Here is a 20447-nt window from a genome sequence, read left to right on the forward strand (position 1 = left end):
AATACATATCAAGTCCTTAGAATAGCACCTGCAATACAGTTAAGTACAATATCAGAGTGACTTGTCATTTTTATCTGCAAGATACTTGTCGGGCTGTATGAGGAAATATAAGGGCTGCTGTAACAAAAATACCACAGACTGGGTGGTTTACACAACAAAACATTTACTTCTCAGAGTTCTAGAGGTTGGAAAATCTAAAATAAAGGCTCCTGTAGATTCGGTGTCTGGTGAGGTCCCATTTCCCGGTTCGTAGATGGCTGTCCTCACACTGTGTCCTCCTTCACCAGGCGGAGGAGGTGAGGACGCGCTCTAGACTCTGTTTCATAAGGGCACTGATACCACTCATGAGAGCCCCACCCTCCTGACCTAATCACCTCCCAAAGTCCCCACCTCCAACTACCATCACTTCGGGGATAGATTTCAACATGAAATTTGGGGTGACACAAACATTCAGTCTATAGCAGAGAGATAAAAAATGAATAAAAATTATTTCTTCCCTGCTATGTGATAAACTAGGACATCTAAGCTCTGACCGGGAACTATTAGTACAATAGTAGCTAACGTGTATAAAATTATTATTACATGCCAAAAGTTACGCTAGATTACCTATTACTCATAAGCACTCTAAGGTGGACACCATCTCCACATTTTATATACTTGTATGTCAAAAAGGAGGCTGACAGAACCAAGTAATTTGCCAAGTAGTAGACCCGTTATTTAAACCCAGGCATTCCAATATGAAGATCCAAACTCTTATTCATAACCTTATGTCACCTCCTACAAGTTATATTTGTCAAGTCTTGACACTATAAAATTAGGAACCATGGTATACCAAGGTCAACATTTGCCAGTATTACTCTATTTCCCTAACAATGACATTTTAAGTTATACATCTTTAATAATGCCAGAAAAATCAAAGTCCAAACTTACCAAATGTTGTAGTATGACATTAGTCCTTTTGAATGAATTAAACCTGAAACAAATGTAGAATTCAATGAACACAGTAATGTCAGTAGTCATGTTTCAATGTATAAATACTATACTCCCTTTTGCTTTAGCCTCCTCTACAACGTATTGAAACAAAAAAGTTGTTAAAAAAGTTTCACTCTCATTCATTGCTGGTAGAAACAAATGGTACGGCCACTTTGTAAGACAGTCTGGCAGTGTCTTACAAAACTAAACACACTTCACAACGTGATTCAGCAATTACACTCCTTGATACTTACCCAAATGAGTTGAAAACTAACATCCACAATAAAACCTGCACATGCATGTTTATGGGAGCTTTATTCATATAGCCAAGGCACAGATATAACCAAGAGGTTGTCCTTCAATAGATGAATGGATAAACAAACTGTGTTATATCTATATAATGGAGTACTACTCGGCAATAAAAAGAAATCCGCTATCATTTCACAAAAAGACAGAGGAAATTTAAATGAACACTGCTAAGCAAAGAAGCCAATCTGAAAAGGCTATATACTGTATGATTCAACTATGGGACATTCTGAAAAAGGTAAAACACTATAGAGACTGTGAAAAAACCAGTGGTTGTCAGAGAAAAGGAAAAATAGATGGAACACATGGGATGTTTAGGGTAATGAAACTAGTCTGTGTAATTGTAATGGCAGAGACACATCATTACACATTTGTCAAAACTTTCTGCTCAATTTTTCTGTAAACCTAAAACCGCTCTAAAAAATAAACTCTATTAAATTTTTTTTAAATTTGGTAAGGATGCAATAGGCATTCACAGATGTTGTAAGATATATAAATTGGTATTGCCCTTCCAGGAGGCAATCTGGAAATACATATCCACAACCTTTAAAAGGATCATACCCTTAGACTTAGGAATTCCACAAGCATTTATATTAAGGAAATCTCAGAGAAATGGTCAAGGTTTGTTTAGAAAGATGTTCACAATAATTATTTATATAAGGGAAAAACTGGAAACAAAGTAAATATTTAACAATATAGGAATGTATTTAAAACTGCCATCTATACAGAAACATCACACAGTCAATAAAAATATTTAGAAACATTTAAATAATACATATCATACGGAAAACAGTCATGACAGAAGTTACAAAAAGAAAGCAGACTACAAAACAGTAAGTACAATACTTCTAATTTTGTTTTAAAAGTGTTTGTTAGGCTAAGAATACAAAGCTTATGACACAGTTTGACAAAAGAGATCAGTAATTACAGAAGTCAGAATGGTGGAGGGTGGGGGCATGAGGCAACCGTGAGTGTTGGATATTGTCTCTACCCAGATGATGGTTACTGGACTGTACAAGTATGTAAGAGCTCACTGAGCGACAGACTTCAGAATAGAACATTTAAGAACTTAAAAATTAAGTAAGAAAGTAAAAGTAACCTAGGGCATGAGGAGGGCTTCTGGGATGCTGGTACTCTTGTTTTTTGATCCATGGGCCAGTGAAATGGGTATGTTCAGACTGTGAAAACTCATTAAATTGTGTATCTGTATGCTTTGGGCCTTTTTAAGAAGTTCCCCAAAACACATCACTCTTGCCTCTGATGAACTCAGTACAGTGAGAGAGCTGCATATAAAAATACTGTAGTTAGAAGGCACTGGGATGCATGCTAAACAAGAGGTGAAATGTAAGGTGTATGGAGACAGGACAAATCAGTAGCGGCAGCAGCTTGATAAGGACAGTACACGTGTAGCTACATATACTACCTGACAGAACTGCAAATATGCTGATTAAGTTTTCAAGGATACTTTGAGATTGTCTGAGGGGCATTAGTTTAGCTGAGGCATTAAAAAAAAAAAAGCAGTATGACCATTGTTACCACTTTTAACCACATCTTAGATGACCGAATTTATAAAAATATTTGTAATCCAATTTACTTTTCAGAATTTACCTCACTCCCCTTTTACATATGGATCAACACTACAAAAAAGGGGGCGGGAAAAGCACTATCTGTTTACATCAGTCACACTTCACATTCCTGGAGTAGAGTATTTTGAATGTGCCTTGCCACAAGTAAAATATTCTCATCCTAGTCCAGCGATTCCGCAACTTGTCTGCACATTACAATCACCTGGAGACTCTTGTAAACATTCCAAGGACCAGGTCACATCCAAGACTAATTAAATCAAACTCTGGAGGTGGGACACAAGCATAGGTATTCTGTGTGACCCTCCCTCAAATGATTCCAGTGTGCAGACAAGTTATCCTTACAATCAATATTTTATAAAAATTAGACTGAAGTGACAGATCCTAGCTTATTTAGGGATGTTTTCTAAACAGAGTTGTCATATAGACTTTTAAAATCTGAACTACAGTACCCTGCAGTACCATTTCTAAATTTTTCAATTTTATCTCTATAGAAGTTTTTCTAAGTATCAAAAAAATGTAAGCACTAATTTCTTTAGATAAGAATAACCTGAATTCCTTAATGAGGCCAGTACCCAAGTGCCAGTTCAAGGTTAAAGCCAATGCTGCCAGACTGGCAGGCAAGTTTTATGTAACAGTTTAAGTACCGCCTGCAACATAGCGAGTACACCAAGCAACACAGGCCTAGGTTCAAGTCCCAGTTTTATTTGTGAAACAGGATTTTATTTCACTCAAAGAAAGTTAACAAAAACCTACTAAAGGCAGGTGCAAAGCACTGAGCATAGCATTCATAAGTCACAAAAATCTCTAGACCAACTACTACAAAACAAAACAGAATACACACCTAAGAACAACTAAGTTCCTTGCCAGATTCTATAGAATCATATTGCTTCTATTTGTTCTGATTCATACTCAGCTGTTATTCAAAATCTGATATTAACTTTTGAATCTCAAAAATGTATTTGAATATTCAGAATCCCCAAGTAATTCTGGATTTATGGTCTTTTGTTTCCCTCCTATCGGCTCCAAAACTGTCATCTGGTGCAGGGGAAGAGGGCATGCACAACTCAGCTACTGCTAGTTTACTAACTCACTTTATCAGGCTTATTTCCTTCAGGTTGTGGTCAAATTGGCTGCTTGGGGCAGTTCTCAGTCTGGTTCCTTGACCAGCACATCAGCATCCCCTGGGAGCAGTAGCTAGAAATGCAAATTCTTGACCCCATCCGAGACTTACTGAATCAGAAACTATGGGGGGGAGGCCCAGAAATCTGTGTTTAACAAACCCTCTAGGTGATTCTGATACATGCTATTATTAAAAACAACTGTCTTAAAAGGATAAGAACATTATCATAGGGGATTTTAAAAATTATCCAACAGAACACACATGGGCTCACATAATTAAACAACTTTTCATGGAACTGTTTAAGATGATGATATAATGAAAACAGTCCTTAATGAAGCTTACTGCAGCAGAAATAGGCAAGGTAGGATGTGAATGGAGCAGAAAATCAAGTACAAGGCCACGTAACTCAGTGATGAATTAATGAAGAATAGCAGCTGTGGAAAAAGAATGGAACGATTTTATAAAAAGTTACTATGAAGTAAAAACTCAACGGATAAAGAAAACAATTATGCCAAAAACAAACCTCCCAGATTTCAAGCCAGGATAGCTATGAGAATATAGGTACTGAAAAGGTTGAGAAGGAAACTAGCTGGTTTATAGGAAAAATATGAATTTCATTTTTAATTTCTTGAGATTATACTGACATTACATAGAAATATTCAACATCAACTGGAGAAAAAAGACAAACTTGAAAGAAAAGTTAGGATTAAAGACATGCTAGGAAGGCACTTGCACAATTACTGAGCTCTCTATGAAGAATAGCTGAGAAATAACCTGCGGTGAAAAACTAGTGGCCTGAAGTCAGCCTGCGTCTACAAATGTGTTCGGTTTGGTCAGCAACATTTTAAAACTACTAACATTTAAAAATCAAGAGATTTCACCTAAAGTGCAGTTTTCCAGCTTTGCCAGAAAATTTGGTAGCGATGGGAAACCCTGGATCTACATTTTATAATAGCAACAATGCCTACAATTGAGAGGCCACCTCCTTTAGACAGAGCACTGCTGCCATCCCACCAGCATCACTCAATGCTTCTGTCTTAGCCTCTCTCTGCATTTTGGTTTGTGACTCCTAGTATAGGAAAAACAAACATAACAGAGAATTAAATACTGAGCCTTCAGAAACAACTACGTAGAAGTAAAATAGAGAGAAAAGAGGCAGCTTAAGAAGAACCAAAACAATGTAGTGAAACAGAGTACAGAGTAGAGAGAGAAGGGAACGAGTACTATTAACAACTTAAAGATCAACCCCTTTAAAGAAGGTCCCAGCTTCCTTTCCAAACCTGGCTCTCTCATAACTACTTTTCCTTTAAGACACTTATCAGAGTTGGTAACTAGGTATTACTTTTGTTTTAATATTTGTTTCATTACCTGTTTTCCTTTCAGACAATTAAGAACATCAAGTAGTCCAGGTTGGCTACAGGGTAATATCCCAGAAACAAGAACAAAACATAATGTATTGTTGAATTCATGAATTGGGGCCAAATCTTTGAAACCCAGGATGGGAACTTTTATTTTACTTAATTTCAGAAACATCTCTGAGAGCTTCTGAACAGAGGAATGGCAGGTAATGAAGGAAACTTTAGCAGGATTAATCCGGCAGTCATGTGCAGATTCAAAATGGGTAGAGTTAAGTCCACCAATCAACTTTCTGCAAAATGAACAAGTGATATGAACAAAATGATAAATTTGAGGAGATTGCTCATATTTGAATCAACAGGAAGAGAACGACTGGGAGTGTGGGAGAACTCAGATAACTTTAGGAATCTAGAAGAATGACAGGGTCATGAAGTTGCAAGCGCAGATACTGAGTGAAGGTTGCACTTATGTGCAAATTTATAGTTGAGAAGCAAATGAGACAGTCAGATGGTTCTGACCACCCACCACTAGCTCAGGATACATCAAGGTTAGAAATACAAATTTGAGAGTTATCTTTGGAGCGGCGCTTTATTTGGGAACAAAGGAAATTTCCAAGGGCTGAAATGGCACTAGGGCAAGATGCGTAGTTGAGGGCGGTAAAAGGAAATCAAGAAAATGCCAGGGAAGCCAAGGAAGCTGGAGTTCAAGAGGGATTGCCCAACAATGTTAACCACAGTAGAGGTTTTATTTCCTTTCAGAAACACTCTCTGTGGCATACTATTTATTAATACATCTGTGGGTTAGGACGTTGTAGGCTGGATAACCTTGGGCTCAGGGCTGTGTTTTCCTAGGGTAATACCCACTCCAGGGCTGGCCCTGGAAAAGGCATCTCGGATCAAAGCCCCCAAACTACTCCAGGATTGACCTAGTCTGCACCTTGAAACGTGGGGGTGGAAAAAAGTCAACCACTGGGAATGACATTCGTTTCCTAGTTAGTTAACTTTGTTAATAAAAGTGTCTCCCAATTTATTTCCCAAATAATTTGGAATTTGCTCATAATTTCAAAAAATCAGCAGCAATGATTACATGTACTGATTTTCTTAGTATTTACCAGGTCTCTGTGAGCTGGTTACAGGGAAAGGGACACACTAATTTCAAGGTATTTTTTTTTTTTTTAAAGGAAAGCAATTCTTCCATTTCTGTTCAAATATTTATTGAGAACCAGGTCTGTGAATACAATGTTAAGCAACTAGACACACTCGCCGAAAGCAGTAACTATTCTTAAATCAAAGAACCACTCTCCTTCCTGCCCCACCAGGCAAACTCAAAGACTGAAGAACCCAGGAATTTAAGTCGTGGAGGAAATAAGATGGTTCTCTCTTCATGTGGTCACAGCTGCTACCTGGTAATGTGTGGGGACAGGCAGTAGGCTTCAAGACTGATGTAGCCTAACTTCCTAAAATGATTGCTCTCCGATTTCCTCAGCTGAGCCCAAGATGCATTCAGTAGCACTTTCAAAAGTTAAACACAATATTGCAGACATACTCCACCAAGCTACGTTATGTGTCCGCAACACTAGCCTGGAATTTCCAAACAGCTGTATTAAGACTGTGACCATCCCATCCAACAGAGCTGAGCACTAAAGTCACACCACGAGCACAGGTGCAACCACTGGCAAAGCATGAGCACGAAATACGCCACGAAATTCCTCCAAGTTGAAACCCTGTGTGTCCCCCAAACTATACTCAACTGTTAGGAAAGAAACTGGGGTCAAAAGGAAAGGCGTGCAGGGTCAAGGCTGACCAAGACCCAGAGTGGCAGAAGGTGATGCTTCAAAGAAGGTGCTAGAAGGAGTAAGGGTGAGTCACACAGGAGGGCTGGGGGTGCTCCAGCCAGGTAGGGTGTCAAATCTGAGGTCTGCACCTCCTGCAAGACGATTCGAAACTTCCAGGCCAGGAAGTCCCCACTCCTGATCCTTTTTCACCTCTGCGAGCAAGCACAGCAGATGAGCCTGCGCTAGGCCGCCCGCTCGTTCACTCACTCACCTCGCCATGAGTTCCCACAACCTCATCGCGAAAACACTTGCAAGCCAAAGCAGCACAGGCGGTACTCCCAGATGGCTCTTCACTCCTCGCGTCAGACCCGCCCACTGCCTCGGTGTGCTACCGGACACAGATGACAAGTCCTCCAGGCGGCCAGAGCGGCCCACGACAGGACTTGACGCAATGCGTCGCAGAGGGGCGGGGCGAGAACTGCTTGACAGAAAGGGTTCAGGACGGGAGAAGGGGAATGGGCCGGGGCGGGGCCGGCGGAGGCGGGGCCGGCGGAGGCGGGGCCGGCGGAGGCGGGGCCGGCGGAGGCGGGGCCGGCGGAGGCGGGGCCGGCGGAGGCGGGGCCGGCGGAGGCGGGGCCGGCGGAGGCGGGGCCGGCGGAGGCGGGGCCGGCGGAGGCGGGGCCGGCGGAGGCGGGGCCGGCGGAGGCGGGGCCGGCGGAGGCGGGGCCGGCGGAGGCGGGGCCGGCGGAGGCGGGGCCGGCGGAGGCGGGGCCGGCGGAGGCGGGGCCGGCGGAGGCGGGGCCGGCGGAGGCGGGGCCGGCGGAGGCGGGGCCGGCGGAGGCGGGGCCGGCGGAGGCGGGGCCGGCGGAGGCGGGGCCGGCGGAGGCGGGGCCAGAGGTGGGCTGAGGCTGTCGGCACAGAGCAGACATGGGCTGGTTGGGAGGAAGCACATTGTTTTCTAGAGGCCCTGTGGGGAAAAGCCTAGGTGGGCTAAGCTTGGCCTGCTTAATTTGATTAGCAGGAATTGTAATGAAAAATTCTTCTGGAACTTTAACCTTTTTAAATTATTATTTTTTATGTACGAATGTCGTGCAGGGAGTCAAGTGGGATCTCTGCTCCCGCTCCCCACATAAGAACGTAGATTGTGGCCAGGCCCAAAAGGAACACCCACGGAGCCATAGGTAGGGAAGTCATACCACTATGGTCTCACTGGAGCCTGGGTTCACCGGACATGTGACCTGCTGTCCGCTTTTCTGCCAACCTACCTCCGACTCTCCTCCGACTCTCCTCCGACTCTCCTCCGACTCTCCTCCGACTCTCCTCCGACTCTCCTCCGACTCTCCTCCGACTCTCCTCCGACTCTCCTCCGACTCTCCTCCGACTCTCCTCCGACTCTCCTCCGACTCTCCTCCGACTCTCCTCCGACTCTCCTCCGTAGCCGCAGCAGTTATATTAGTGGCCAATGGCTCACTGGTTACAGCTAACGGCCAAGTAGCCACAGTTGATAGCCATTTACTACCTGAGCCAGCACCTTTTTATGTGAGGCCGAGAGCCTGGAAACTGCTTTCTGGGGCTCTGTCCCCACAACGAAGTTCTCCATTTTTAATGTTTGGCTAAACAGAATATATCTTTTGTAAACAAACCCAGCACAAAACCAACAAAAAAAGGGGAGGTGGAATAAAAGCAAAAAAAAAAAAAAAAAAAAAAGCCTACATCCGGCCTGCCCCCTTCCTTAAAGGAAATGGGGCTTTTTGCCCTTGGGCATCAGCATGGGTTCCTGTTCTTAAGCACCCGAATTGGATATGAAGGGAGAAGCTACCTGTCGTGCAGGGCGTCCGGCAGGGTCTCTGCTCCCGCTCCCCACACAAGAACGCAGGATATGGTGAGGCCAAAAAGGAACACCCATGGAGCCATAAGTAGGGGAGTCATACCACTATATTCTTGCTGGCAGCATCCGCCTCTCTGCAATCCGCTCTTGTTAGCTCAGCCACCATCTTCTTGCTAGCCCCCATTTTTTTGCTAGCGTAGCCACAGCAGTTATATTAGTGGCCAATGGCTCACTGGTTACAGCTGACGGCTCACTAGCCACAGCTGAAGGCCATCCAATCACAGTTGATGGCCATTTACTACCTGAGCCAGCACCTTTCTATGTGAGGCCGAGAGCCTGGAAACTGCACTCCTGGCTTTGTCCCCACACTACCCCTGAAATGTTTAAGTGTCTTTGCATATCCCATTGGCTCATGGACTCCTAAGTGCATGGAGTCCCATTGAAGTGCCATTTGCACAGGCCCAAACAGATTGGCAGAGAGGAGTTTTCTCCTCTTCACAGAAATGGCTCACCATCACTGACAGTACCAATGGACCCAAGTTCCTGCTTGTGACAATCAGCAAGTGTCATGCAGTGTTTCACGCGGAGTCTCTGGTCCTGCTCCCTACATAAGAATGCAGGATATGGTGAGGCTGAAAAGGAACACCCATGGAGCCATAGATAGGGGAGTCATACCACTATATTCTCGCCGGCGGCTGGGTTAGAGACACAGGAAGCAGGAGCCACATGATCCGCAATCTGCCGTCTGCTTCTTTGCGTGCCAACCTCACTTGCTAACTGCAATCCCCCGTGCTAACTGCACTTGCTAGCCATAATCTGCCATCTGTGTCTCTGCCAGCCAACCAACCCCTTGCTAACTGCAATCTGTGCTTGCTAGCTGAGCCACAGCAGTTATATCAGTGGCTAATGGCTAATCGGTAACAGCTGATGGCCATCTACTACCCGGGCCAGCACCTTTCCACGTGAGGCCGAGAGCCTGGAAACTGCTCTCTGGGACTCTGTCCCCATAGCAAGGTTGGCTGCAACTTCTGGCTGGTGGTGGTTGGAATGTCAATGTGCAGGGGTAAAGAGCTCCCTGTGCTCCAAGCAAGTCTGGTGTAGAAAATGGTGTAGAAGGGACTGCAGCCAGTTGCTCAGGTGTAATGCAGTAGCCGCTTGTTGGCCTCCACCTAAAAAAAACAAAACAAAAAACAGCCTTGTCGGATTGAAGATACATGGGCAGAAAAAGCACTGGTGTAAACATGCAGTCCAATCACTGGGGAGGAGAAAGCCTCAGCTTTGTCCTGTTAAGCTTCCTCAGGTTTGATATGCAAGCCCCAGGCTGGCTTTGCTGCTGGAGAGAAGTCTGGCCAGTGGGCAGCTCTCAGATCTGCCAAGACCATTGATCTGTAAGGGCTAGACAGGCCATCCCTGCCTGCCCACCTGTCTTGAGGCCACCACAACCACTTTGATGACTCCACGTGTTATTCCCCCTCCTTCTCTAGTTTACTAAAATTACAGGAGAAAAGTGTCCTACAACTATTTAAAGAGGTAGGGGACGGGTAAATTCTCAGTTGATTTGTAAAAGAAACTACAGAAAGGTCACAAACCCAGATCCTATAACAACGCACATAAACCATCCAACTTGAGGGCTCTGCTTCCTGTCACTATAGTGATCCCGAGCCTGTGACTTCTGATTGTAGCTGTTCTTAATCTCTGAGAACCTTATCTTCACAACACTTTCCTCACCCAACTCTGTCTTAAACTAATGGAATTTGATGTTGAAGGCAGACATTTTTTGCTGATTTTGCCAGAGTGGGTCAACTGGGAAAACTGCCCTTTTGCGTAACTTGTGCACCAGAGCCTCCTAAATCAATGTAATGAAGTGATAAGGACAATGCTGGAATGAGGCACACAGGTCACCAGACCTTCCCCAGCCTGGCTTTGGCCATGTAGGTATCGAGCTCACCCTGTTACGCTAGATGGAACGTTGCAGGATTCAACTACCGTGGAATATCGGAGAACTTTTCATTATAAAACTCCAAGAATGGCCATAAACCAACCTTAAAAATGGTGTAGGGGTGGCATTAAGGGTTGGAGAAGGCATGCTGTACTGCTGCTGGCGTTTTTGGAGATGGTTTCCTAAGAGGCCCTTTTGCTCTGCGCCCTTTGAGTCAGTCACCTGGGCTTTGCATGCACTGTGTCTTCAGACCCACTAGTTGCCAGAAAGAGGAAATGCAGGCAGCATCCCCAGGTGAGTCAGAGCAGCAGTGAACTCCAGCAGAGCCTCTGTCATGTCCTCATGGGAAAGGGGGGCATACACTAGGACCCATCTTCTTCTCTCCTCTCTTAAATAAAACAAAGGTCTTCCATCCCTTGCTCTAAGCACAGAGCTCCTACCTTCCTTTCCCAGGAACAAGCAACGCTGGTTGGTTCTTGTAACAGTCCACACATCTGGCCTATTGCACTGTCAAATCTGAGGGGGGAAACCCGATGAGATGTTTGGGGAAGTGGCAAGGACAGACATACTGTATCGGCCACAGCACATCATGAAGAATGTAGGGGGTTGCTCACAGTTCTTTCTCACAAATGATGTTTCAGGAATTTCCTGAGCTCGCTCTCGCCTCCAATCCACTTGGGCAGGCATCTTCCATTTGGATCAAGGGTGGAGTAGGCACTACCTGTCTCTTGAACACAGATCCTTGTGCTGCCTTTTGCGAGGCAACTTCAGTGGCCCTCAGCACAGGCTGGAGGGTAGATTCATGACGAAGCCATGACTTTAGTGAGAGCAATGGCACTGACATCCCTGCGCTCGGCCCACCAAACAGTTCCATAGCCTTTGGTTTGAAGTGCTGCCATAATGATGTTCACATCGTACTTCCCATTTCCCAGCGTTCTCTTCTTGGGGTGGGGGGTCATCATGTTGTTTGGAGACAACCTCTGGAAAATCTCCTACACCGTTTCCCAGGTGAATGCAATGTTGTCCTGGGAGATGTTATTGAGGGCACACAGGGCACAAAGCGCCCAGCTCTGTTTCTCATGGCAGATTTGTGGGGGTGATTCAGAGTTGACCTTGTCTCCTTTCCATGGCTCACAACTTGTGTGTTTCATTTTAGGTTCCAGAGGGGCTAAAAACACCCCACCCTTCCCTCCTGAAGAAAAATGTAAGCTTCTCAGTCTTTTCAGGATTCCTGAGGTATATCTTATTTTTTTAGTGTCCAGACTTACGGTTTGTCATGAAGAGAAAATGTTGGAATCAAAAGGAAAAACAATCCTCCTCTTTTTCCTCTCTCTTCCCAATAGAAAAATAATTTTTGGATTAGTGTATTTCACTGCCACTGTCAAAGTACCGAATTTTAAAAAGTCATATAAAATCTAAGAACTTGTTCTCTTCTCCAGCCCTGCCTTCCCACTCCCACCCCCACCCGCCCAAAAAAAAACCATGATTTTCTTGCTGTATTTTCCTCTCTGCTAAAGCCAACCAGGCGTCAATGCAGGAGGACAGAACGGAATCGATCACATTACTCCTCTTCCATTTCTTTACAACCACAACACCACTGATTCAGGAGACAAGGCTTAGGTGGGGGATAGAATGCAGCTCGCCAGGGCCCGCCAACGCCAGCAGGATCCCAGGCTTTGCTGGGCGTGGGGCGAGGCTCTCCGTCAGCCTGGGTGCAGTTCTGTCCCCTCAGGGGATAGGCCAAGAGGGCCGGCTCCTTCGGAAAGCTGAACTCACCTTTTCTGCCACCTGGGGTTGTGGCCCATCCCCTGGGCCACGCGCAGTGAGCTAACAGATGGGCACCTATGGAATTTTAACCTTTTTAAAATTAAAAATGTAAATTTAGTATTCTTTCCTTTGATTACTCAAACAGCTGAAATGCACTTGATAACAGGAGGACATTGCTATCGTTTATTTCTAATCCAACATATAGTCTATTCCTAACCCTTTCACATGAGGATGGGGATATTTCCAGTTTGGGGGAGAAGTTGTAGATACCCAACTCTTCCTCAATGACAGACAAGAATTGTCTCATTAAAACGTGATACAGTATATGTCTTCACCAACTAAACTAAAAGTTACTGTTATCAATGAAAGTATAATTATTCAGAAAGCAGCTTACTTTGAAATGAAAACAAGATTTAACTCATCCACTAGGACCCACTATTAAATTGATTCAGAAAAATGTTCCTCTGCATCCAAACACACCCAGATGCCCAGCAGCAAACATTTTATCATCACTAAAGTATTGACACAGAAAGAAGGAATTCGGTGAAGAATTCCAGAGAGAGGGAAGCTAAAAGAGTTAGTCTTAGCTCCCTGACATTTCAGAAGATGCTGTCAAGTCTTTGATCAAAAATCACTTTTCTAACCTGGGTCAGATATAATTCCCAAATACACCCTGAACAGAGGACAAGCAACAGGCATCACAGAAGGAACTTCTGACCTGCAACTCAGTTTTATTTGTTCGTTTTTTATAACTTATGCTAGGAACTCTGAGGGGTTAGAAATAGCAGAAGGAACAAAAAGTAAAAGATCACCCTGCCTTTGTGAACTTTATATTCCACAATAAGATACTATCTTTGTCTCTATCTCATATTGAAAATGGGTAGAAGGGCTGGTCCAGTGGCTCAGGTGGTTGGAGCGCTGTGCTCCTAACACCAAGGTCGCCAGTTCGATTCCCACATGGGCCAGTGAGCTGTGCGCCAGGTTCATAATACCAAGGAGTTGTGTCCTACACAACTAGACTGAGAAACAATGGCTTGAACCGGAGTGGGGGGGTCGTGGGGGTAGGCAGAAAAGGGATGGTCTGGAAAGCGCTTCTGGGACAGCAAAATGAGTGATAACCTGAATAAAGTGAATGTGATGATTGGGACAGTCCCAGCCTATGGTCTGGTGGAAAAGACAGGAATGCATAATGATAAATTATTCTCTTTGCTATATAATACACTGTGACAGAATGTTAAATTCAAGGTTTTAACTGAGGTGCCAAGATATGATAAATATCAACTATCACATGAGTTGTGAGATGGACCAAAATGCAATTTTGAAAAATATATACATATATTAACAAGTTTGATAAGTCTTTAAACCTTTGACTCATTTCAAAGATGGGGAAATTTAAAAAATGTTATGAGGATGCTTTTAGGAAGAGGAATTTCATAGAATATTGTGGAGATTCTAGCTAAAATACTTGGGGAAAGTATCACTAACTGGGCTTTGAAGGACAAGTAGTTGTTTTTATTTGCAATTCAGTTTTTAAATGGCTATAGGACATCACTATTTGAGATCACAACCTGACATTGCCAGCATGTCTCATTCAGTGTGCACAATAAACGAATGAGTCATCTGACCCAGCACGTTTTACTGGAAAAGCTTAGCCCAAGATTCAAAGCTTCCCTGTCCCTGTTAGTGTGTGTGCAAACTGTGTCACACAAGTCCCCATGCTTAGAAGGGCCCTGAATTTGATTTAATGATCTACTCTTAATAATTTTTGAACAAGGGGCCCCGCATTTTCATCTTATACTAGCCCCTGCAAATTATGTAATCAGTCCTGACCTGCCATTTGAACACTAGTTAATAGTTTAGTGACCTTGAACAAGCAATGTAACCCAAGACCTTTTCCAAAAGTGTTTGTATTACTTTGAGATAAGATTTCTAGTTGCAGACCCACAGAATGGAAAATATTTTTGCAAATGATATATTTGATAAGGAGCTTGTATCTAAAATATGTAAATAACTATTACAACTCAATAATGAAAAAGACAAATTGCCCAGTTAAAAAATGTACAACAGATCTGAATAGACCATTCTCCAAAAAAGATGTACCAATGATCAATAACCATATGAAAAAGACGCTTAACATGATTAGCCGTCAGGGAAGAGCAAATCAAAACCATATGAGGTATGACTTCACACCCAACAGGATGGCTGCAATCAAAAAGACTGATAATAAATGTCGGTGAAAATGTGGAGAAATTGGAATCCTCATACACTGTGGTGGGAGCATAAAACGCTGTGGCCATTTGGGAAAATAAGTCTGGCAGTCCCTCAAATGGTTAAAAATGAAGTTACCTTTGGACCCACTCCTGGATATATACCCAGGAGGAAATGAAAACATAATCCACACAAATGTTTATAGCAGCATTATTCATAACAGCCAAAAAGTGGAAATAACCCAAATAGCTATCAAATGATGGATTTTCTAAAGTGATATATTCATACAATGAAATGTATTTGGCAATAAAAAGAAATTAAATACTGACTTATGCTAGAAATGGATGAACCTTGAAAATTCTATGCTAAGGTAAAGAAGCCAGTCATGAAAGACCATATATTACATTACTCCATTAATATCAGTGCTAGAATAAGCAAATGTGTAGAGTCAGGAAGTAGACTAGTGGTGACCTAGCATTTGGGTGGAGTGATGGGACAACTAGAGGTGGCACTAAGGGGTATAGGGCTTCTTTTTGGAGTAATAAAAATATCCTAAAATGTATTGTGACGATGGTTGCACTATACTAAAAGCCATTTAACTGTATATTCTAAGTGAATATTCTAACAGTATATTCTAAGTGTATATTCTAACTGTATATTCTAAGTGTATATTCTAACTGTATATTCTGTTAGCTCCACATCCCCATCGATATGTTGTGTTGTCAGTCTTTTTCACTTTAGCCTGCTGGTGTGTATTTTAGTTTGCATTTCCCTGGTGTCTAATGATAGGCAGTACTTTTTCTTGTGCTTATTATCATCTTTTGTAAAGTGGCGGATCAATTCTCTTGCCCGTATTTAAATTGGGTTATCATTTCATTATTGCTTGATGTCATCATTATCAATTGCTGTTACAAATTACCCTAAAACTTAGCATCTTAAAACAACAAACATTTATTATCTCTCTCAGCTTCTGTGGCTCAGGAATCAAGGAGAGCTCAGCTGGGTGGTTTTGGCTGAGTCTTTCCTGAGGTTGGAAGCAAGGACTGCAGTCATGTGACTGCTCAGCCAGGGCAGAAGCACCCACTTCCAGACTCACTCTTGGGCTTGTCGGGCGGCAGTTCCTTGCCACACGGGCCTCTCCACAGAGCTGCTCACAATGTGGCAGCTGGCTTCCTCCAGATCAAGTGATCCAAGAGATAGAAACCACCAAGACAGAAGCCATAGTATCTTTTATAATAACCTAATTTGGGAAAGCGCATGCCATCACAATGCCTTTTCTATTGGTCACACAGATCACCCTGGTACAGTGTGGGAGGGGACCACATGAGGGTGTTAGTAGTAAGAGGCAAGGATCATCGAGGGCTGTTCGGAGGCTGGCGGCCACTCCTGAATGCTTTTATTTTTTCTTCTGTTCACATTGCCAATCAGTCATCAAGGCATACTAATTATTTCTTTAAAACATCTCTCAAATGCTCTCTATCCTCTTAACACCCCACAATACCATTCTGGTACTCACATGTAATTCATTCCAGATTTAATTTCTCTCTTCTCTTTCAACCATTACATCCTTCAATTCACTGTCTTATTGACAACAAATATTCCTAAGATACCACTTTTGACGTATTATTCGGCTGCTGTATAATCTCATCATTGCCTTAGCTATATTGTCTAACACTAGACACATGTGACTATTGAGCACTTGAAATGCAGCTTGTGTAACTGAAGAACTGATTTTTTTTTAAATTTAACAACGGAAGCAGCAAAAAATGTTTTCTATTGATTAATTTTCTATTGATTACATGTTAAAATGATATTTTGGATATATTGCACTAGGGAAAATATATTGTTAAAATCAACTTCACCTGTTTCTATTTTTTAATGTGGCTAGTAGAAAATTTTAAATTACATAGGTGACACTATTATTGAACAGCAGCGAGCTATAACATTGAATTCAAACTGACTGACTTTTGAGGCAACAGAAACAGGGCTCCACTAGATACCCAATCTTATTTCCCAGGTCCCTGCTCTCATTCCTGTCATACACATCTCTCCTGGATGTCCCTGAGCACATGTTTGTTTTGTGCCTCTGTGTCTTGGCTCACGCAGGTCCTCACACCAAAAAAGGCATTCTTGTTTTATCCTCTTTTAAAATTTTTCCATCCCAAAGGCCTATCCTAAGTCTTATCTTCCTGTGGTGTCTCTTACTCTAACCTATACTGAGCTCTTTTCCTGAATTCAGTTTACACTTCTTCAATATACATAGCTCATAGCTCACTTATTGCTTATTTGTTGAATGCTAATTTTCTCTCTCAAACAAATTGTACATTCCTTGAGGATAGGATTTGATGCTTGTATGTGGTCTAAATCTTCCAAAAACCAAGGGCAGGGGACTGATAAACAAGCATACAAATTTGATATACTAGTTAATTAATAAATTTTGTGTACAAATAACTGTGTGTATTTTAATCAATATAAAACTGTCATTGGTATGAAAAAATACGGTTGTAAAATTTATTTGTGAAAAGTACAGATGCTCCGTGAATTAAGTAGCCACAACATGTGAATTATCCAGAAGCCAATACCAAGACTGAAAGGCAGGGAAGTGACTCCCTCGTACTTTCCCTTGTTGGAAATCAACGATCGGTAATCAATGAAAGGCTCTGAAGAAGCAGGCAAAAAGGTGACTACTGTTGGGTTGTGCCCCCTCAGTGCACCCACCCCCAACATATCCACTTGCCCAAGCTTCCCCACCAATCAAGGATCTGTGCCATTGCCAGGAGGAGATGCTTACTCTACCTGTCCTGATAGCTCACTTCTGGAAGGACCACTGTGGTCTGTGCTACCTGGTTAGCACTGCCCTGCTTCTTTGCCCTTTGGTTGGGTAGGAAGTTTTAAGGCTCAACTCTCCACCTTTTCCTTTCACACCTCTTGGATGGGTGCTGAAACCCACTCATTTCACCTTCTTTTTATATTTGAGTTGCCCAAAATTTTGCCAAGTGGGATTCTGTGGGAGGAGCATTTTGACACCAATGTTCTTCTTTGCCAAAACTGCAAGGCAAGAGCCTAACCTATAACTACCTCATCCTAACCTACGACTAACCACCCCAAGGCTGTGAGTGTGGTGATCTCAGGGTACCCATTTGGCCAGGACCAACCACAAGATGCACAGAACGTAGACCAACTGCACCAAGTCCCAGGTATCTTCCTAAACAACAGAAACTGGGTCATATGACTGGAGGCCAAGAAGTAAGGCATCACTCACTATTAAAAACCTTAGAAGTTGAGCTATGTTTGGGTGCCTTTCTTCTCAATCTCCCTCTTTCTTTGGCCACATGGAATCTCACACAGGCTATGGAACGTCTGCTTTTCTCTAGTTTCATCATCTGTTTGGATACTGGGGATGTTACTAGGTTCCGAGATTACATGGGCTTGGTAGGCAATGATGGCTTATTTTTCAGATCATCAACCAGGCATCCACGGCCCGGGTATTGATTCAAATAGCAGCTGATAGAGATAGGAGCATTAATAGGAAATTTTAAATGCAAATATGGTTTCTTTTAGAAAAAAAATATTTGTATCTATGTACAGAAACATTCTAGAAGACTATATACCCAAAATATTAACAGTGGTTATCCTTGGTGATGGTGGAAATATGGGTAACTCAGTAGTTCTCTATAATTATTTATATTTTCTATTGTTCAGAATAATTGCTTTATCACAAAAATAAAAGTAGTTTTAAGGAAATAAAAAAAATTACACAAAACCTACTATATTTTTCTTTATAAGTAATTCCTAAAATACCCTTTGGATGAGTTTTTTCTTTACTACATGCATTGGGTTTGTAGTGAGTTGCTACCAGGTTGTGAATCTACCACATCAAAGAAGATTGAAAGGCTTATGTTTTTCTATAAGGTGCTCCCGTCAAATCAGATTTCTTAGAAAAAAGCTTTAATACATTTTATGATTTTGATACATTATATGCCAAATTATGTCCCTAATAATTAAAATAAAATACATACATAACACTTACATACACATCATAAAATATAACACTGACATTATAAAGACTTTGCACTGTATTTTAAAATAATATAAGCCTTGGTATATAGTAATCCTAAAATGTCTATTTGTATATTTCTAGTAATTTTCACATTTCTAATATACAATATAAGGTTATCTTCATTATTTAAAATATGCATATTATATACATAGCATCTTGAGGATCTCAGTTTAGCAATAAATATTTAAAATTACCACTAAAACATCAATTGAGTAAATAAGTAAATTGACCTGCCCTACGAATTTTGGTAAGTTGGGTTACAAATTTTGTGATGTTATCAAGTCCCACAGAAAACTGTGTAACCATGTAGATCTTTTGTAACAATTATGGCCTTTCAACAATTCTGGGTTTCCTAGAATTATTTGTAATAATAACATGTAATTAGATTAAAAGTTGTTTTAAAGTATGCATATATTCCCCCAATGAACATTAGGTTCCTTAATATTTGATATTTCTTTTGGGAAGAAATAAAATCAAATGAATATGTCAAAATAATATGTTTTTCCACTCATGTAGGAAAACTTCGAGTCCTTTTGAGAGTCACTTTTATATTGTTCTGGTTGGTGAGGCTTTCTACTATTCTTAATGCTATACTTGCTTTCCCTATGGAAGATAAGAAAAGAAAGGAAAAGAGAAAGCCTTTTCCTTTCTGTAAGGAAAAGGAAAGAGAAAATTGTTAATATCGGTATTGTGCGGCTACTATGATCAGAAATCCTACTTTGAGATTTTTGCCTCCAAATCCTAAATTGAAAAAGAAAAATGACTCATCCCCTGATATTACTGGTAAACTCAATTGAAATTTATATAACTTCTCCCTATATTCAGGAACAAATGAGTTAGAGCAAAAAGATAGTGGAAGACATCAATGTTTGCCATACGTTTTTAAGATTCAATGTGGATGAGGTAGGAAATAATTTGCAGCTGATTAAAGATTGATGGTGAATGGTGATATAAAATATTTCTGTTTTTAACTTTTAAATTTTTACTTCAGCAACAACAACAACAATTTATAGATTGCTACTGTTGTAGGCTGGTCTCCTAGACTAAGGAGTATATTGAGGACAAACCTTCATACTTACCCGGAAGATAATTATGACTAACTTAAGGGATGGAGAGCTGGAGACCGGAAACGGCAGTGAAGAAGTGACCGGTGACTGGGAATTAGCTTCCTTGTCCTCGTCCTGGTGTCAAGCAATGGTCTGCAACTTTCATTTAACTCATTGGTCCCCACAGAAGCATCTGCTGACATGTATTTGTTGCTATTTCCAAGATAAAATTTAACTGTATAGGTCAGGTAATATATTTAACTTTTCTTGCGGAAAAAGAGGGGGAAAACTGTGTATAAAGAGAGAAATTATGTGAAGTAGTACCAAAACACAAACAAACAGAAAAACCAGGAGACAAGTGTATGTTCTAATTTTCCAATGTTTTCTTTCCATTTATAACATTTCGTTATTTCATTTGTGGGATCATGAGATTAATCACAATAAGCAAACATTTCAGTGTCAAAACATTGTATATATATATATAT

The 20447-nt window shown here is 41.8% G+C and overlaps 1 protein-coding gene and 1 pseudogene across 4 annotated transcripts in view; both read right to left on the reverse strand.

Moving 5' to 3' along the window:
* The window catches only part of HIBCH (3-hydroxyisobutyryl-CoA hydrolase), a 75707-nt gene extending 68128 nt beyond the window's left edge, over positions 1 to 7579 (reverse strand). The window contains exons 1-2 of one of the 3 annotated variants that reach the window (XM_019740711.3): positions 7386 to 7577; positions 931 to 973 (exon numbers count right to left, since the gene is read on the reverse strand). In XM_019740711.3, the coding sequence (XP_019596270.1) occupies positions 931 to 973; positions 7386 to 7411 (69 nt within the window). In that variant the 5' untranslated portion in view covers positions 7412 to 7577. Of the gene's footprint in view, positions 1 to 930; positions 974 to 7385 lie in introns of all 3 variants that reach the window. The other 2 variants (XM_074339398.2, XM_088793802.1) reach the window with 2 other exon arrangements.
* Positions 931 to 20440, reverse strand: LOC109452041 (josephin-1 pseudogene; annotated as a pseudogene). Its single transcript, XR_016019575.1, has 2 exons — positions 9618 to 20440; positions 931 to 973 (listed from the first exon to the last, which is right to left on the reverse strand). The product of XR_016019575.1 is annotated as a josephin-1 pseudogene (transcript).
* Between the last annotated feature and the right edge of the window lie 7 nt (positions 20441 to 20447).

Source organism: Rhinolophus sinicus, chromosome 17, assembly GCF_057876585.1.
Source record: "Rhinolophus sinicus isolate RSI-liver-muscle chromosome 17, RSI-T2T, whole genome shotgun sequence".
NCBI classification, from domain to species: Eukaryota; Metazoa; Chordata; class Mammalia; order Chiroptera; family Rhinolophidae; genus Rhinolophus; species Rhinolophus sinicus.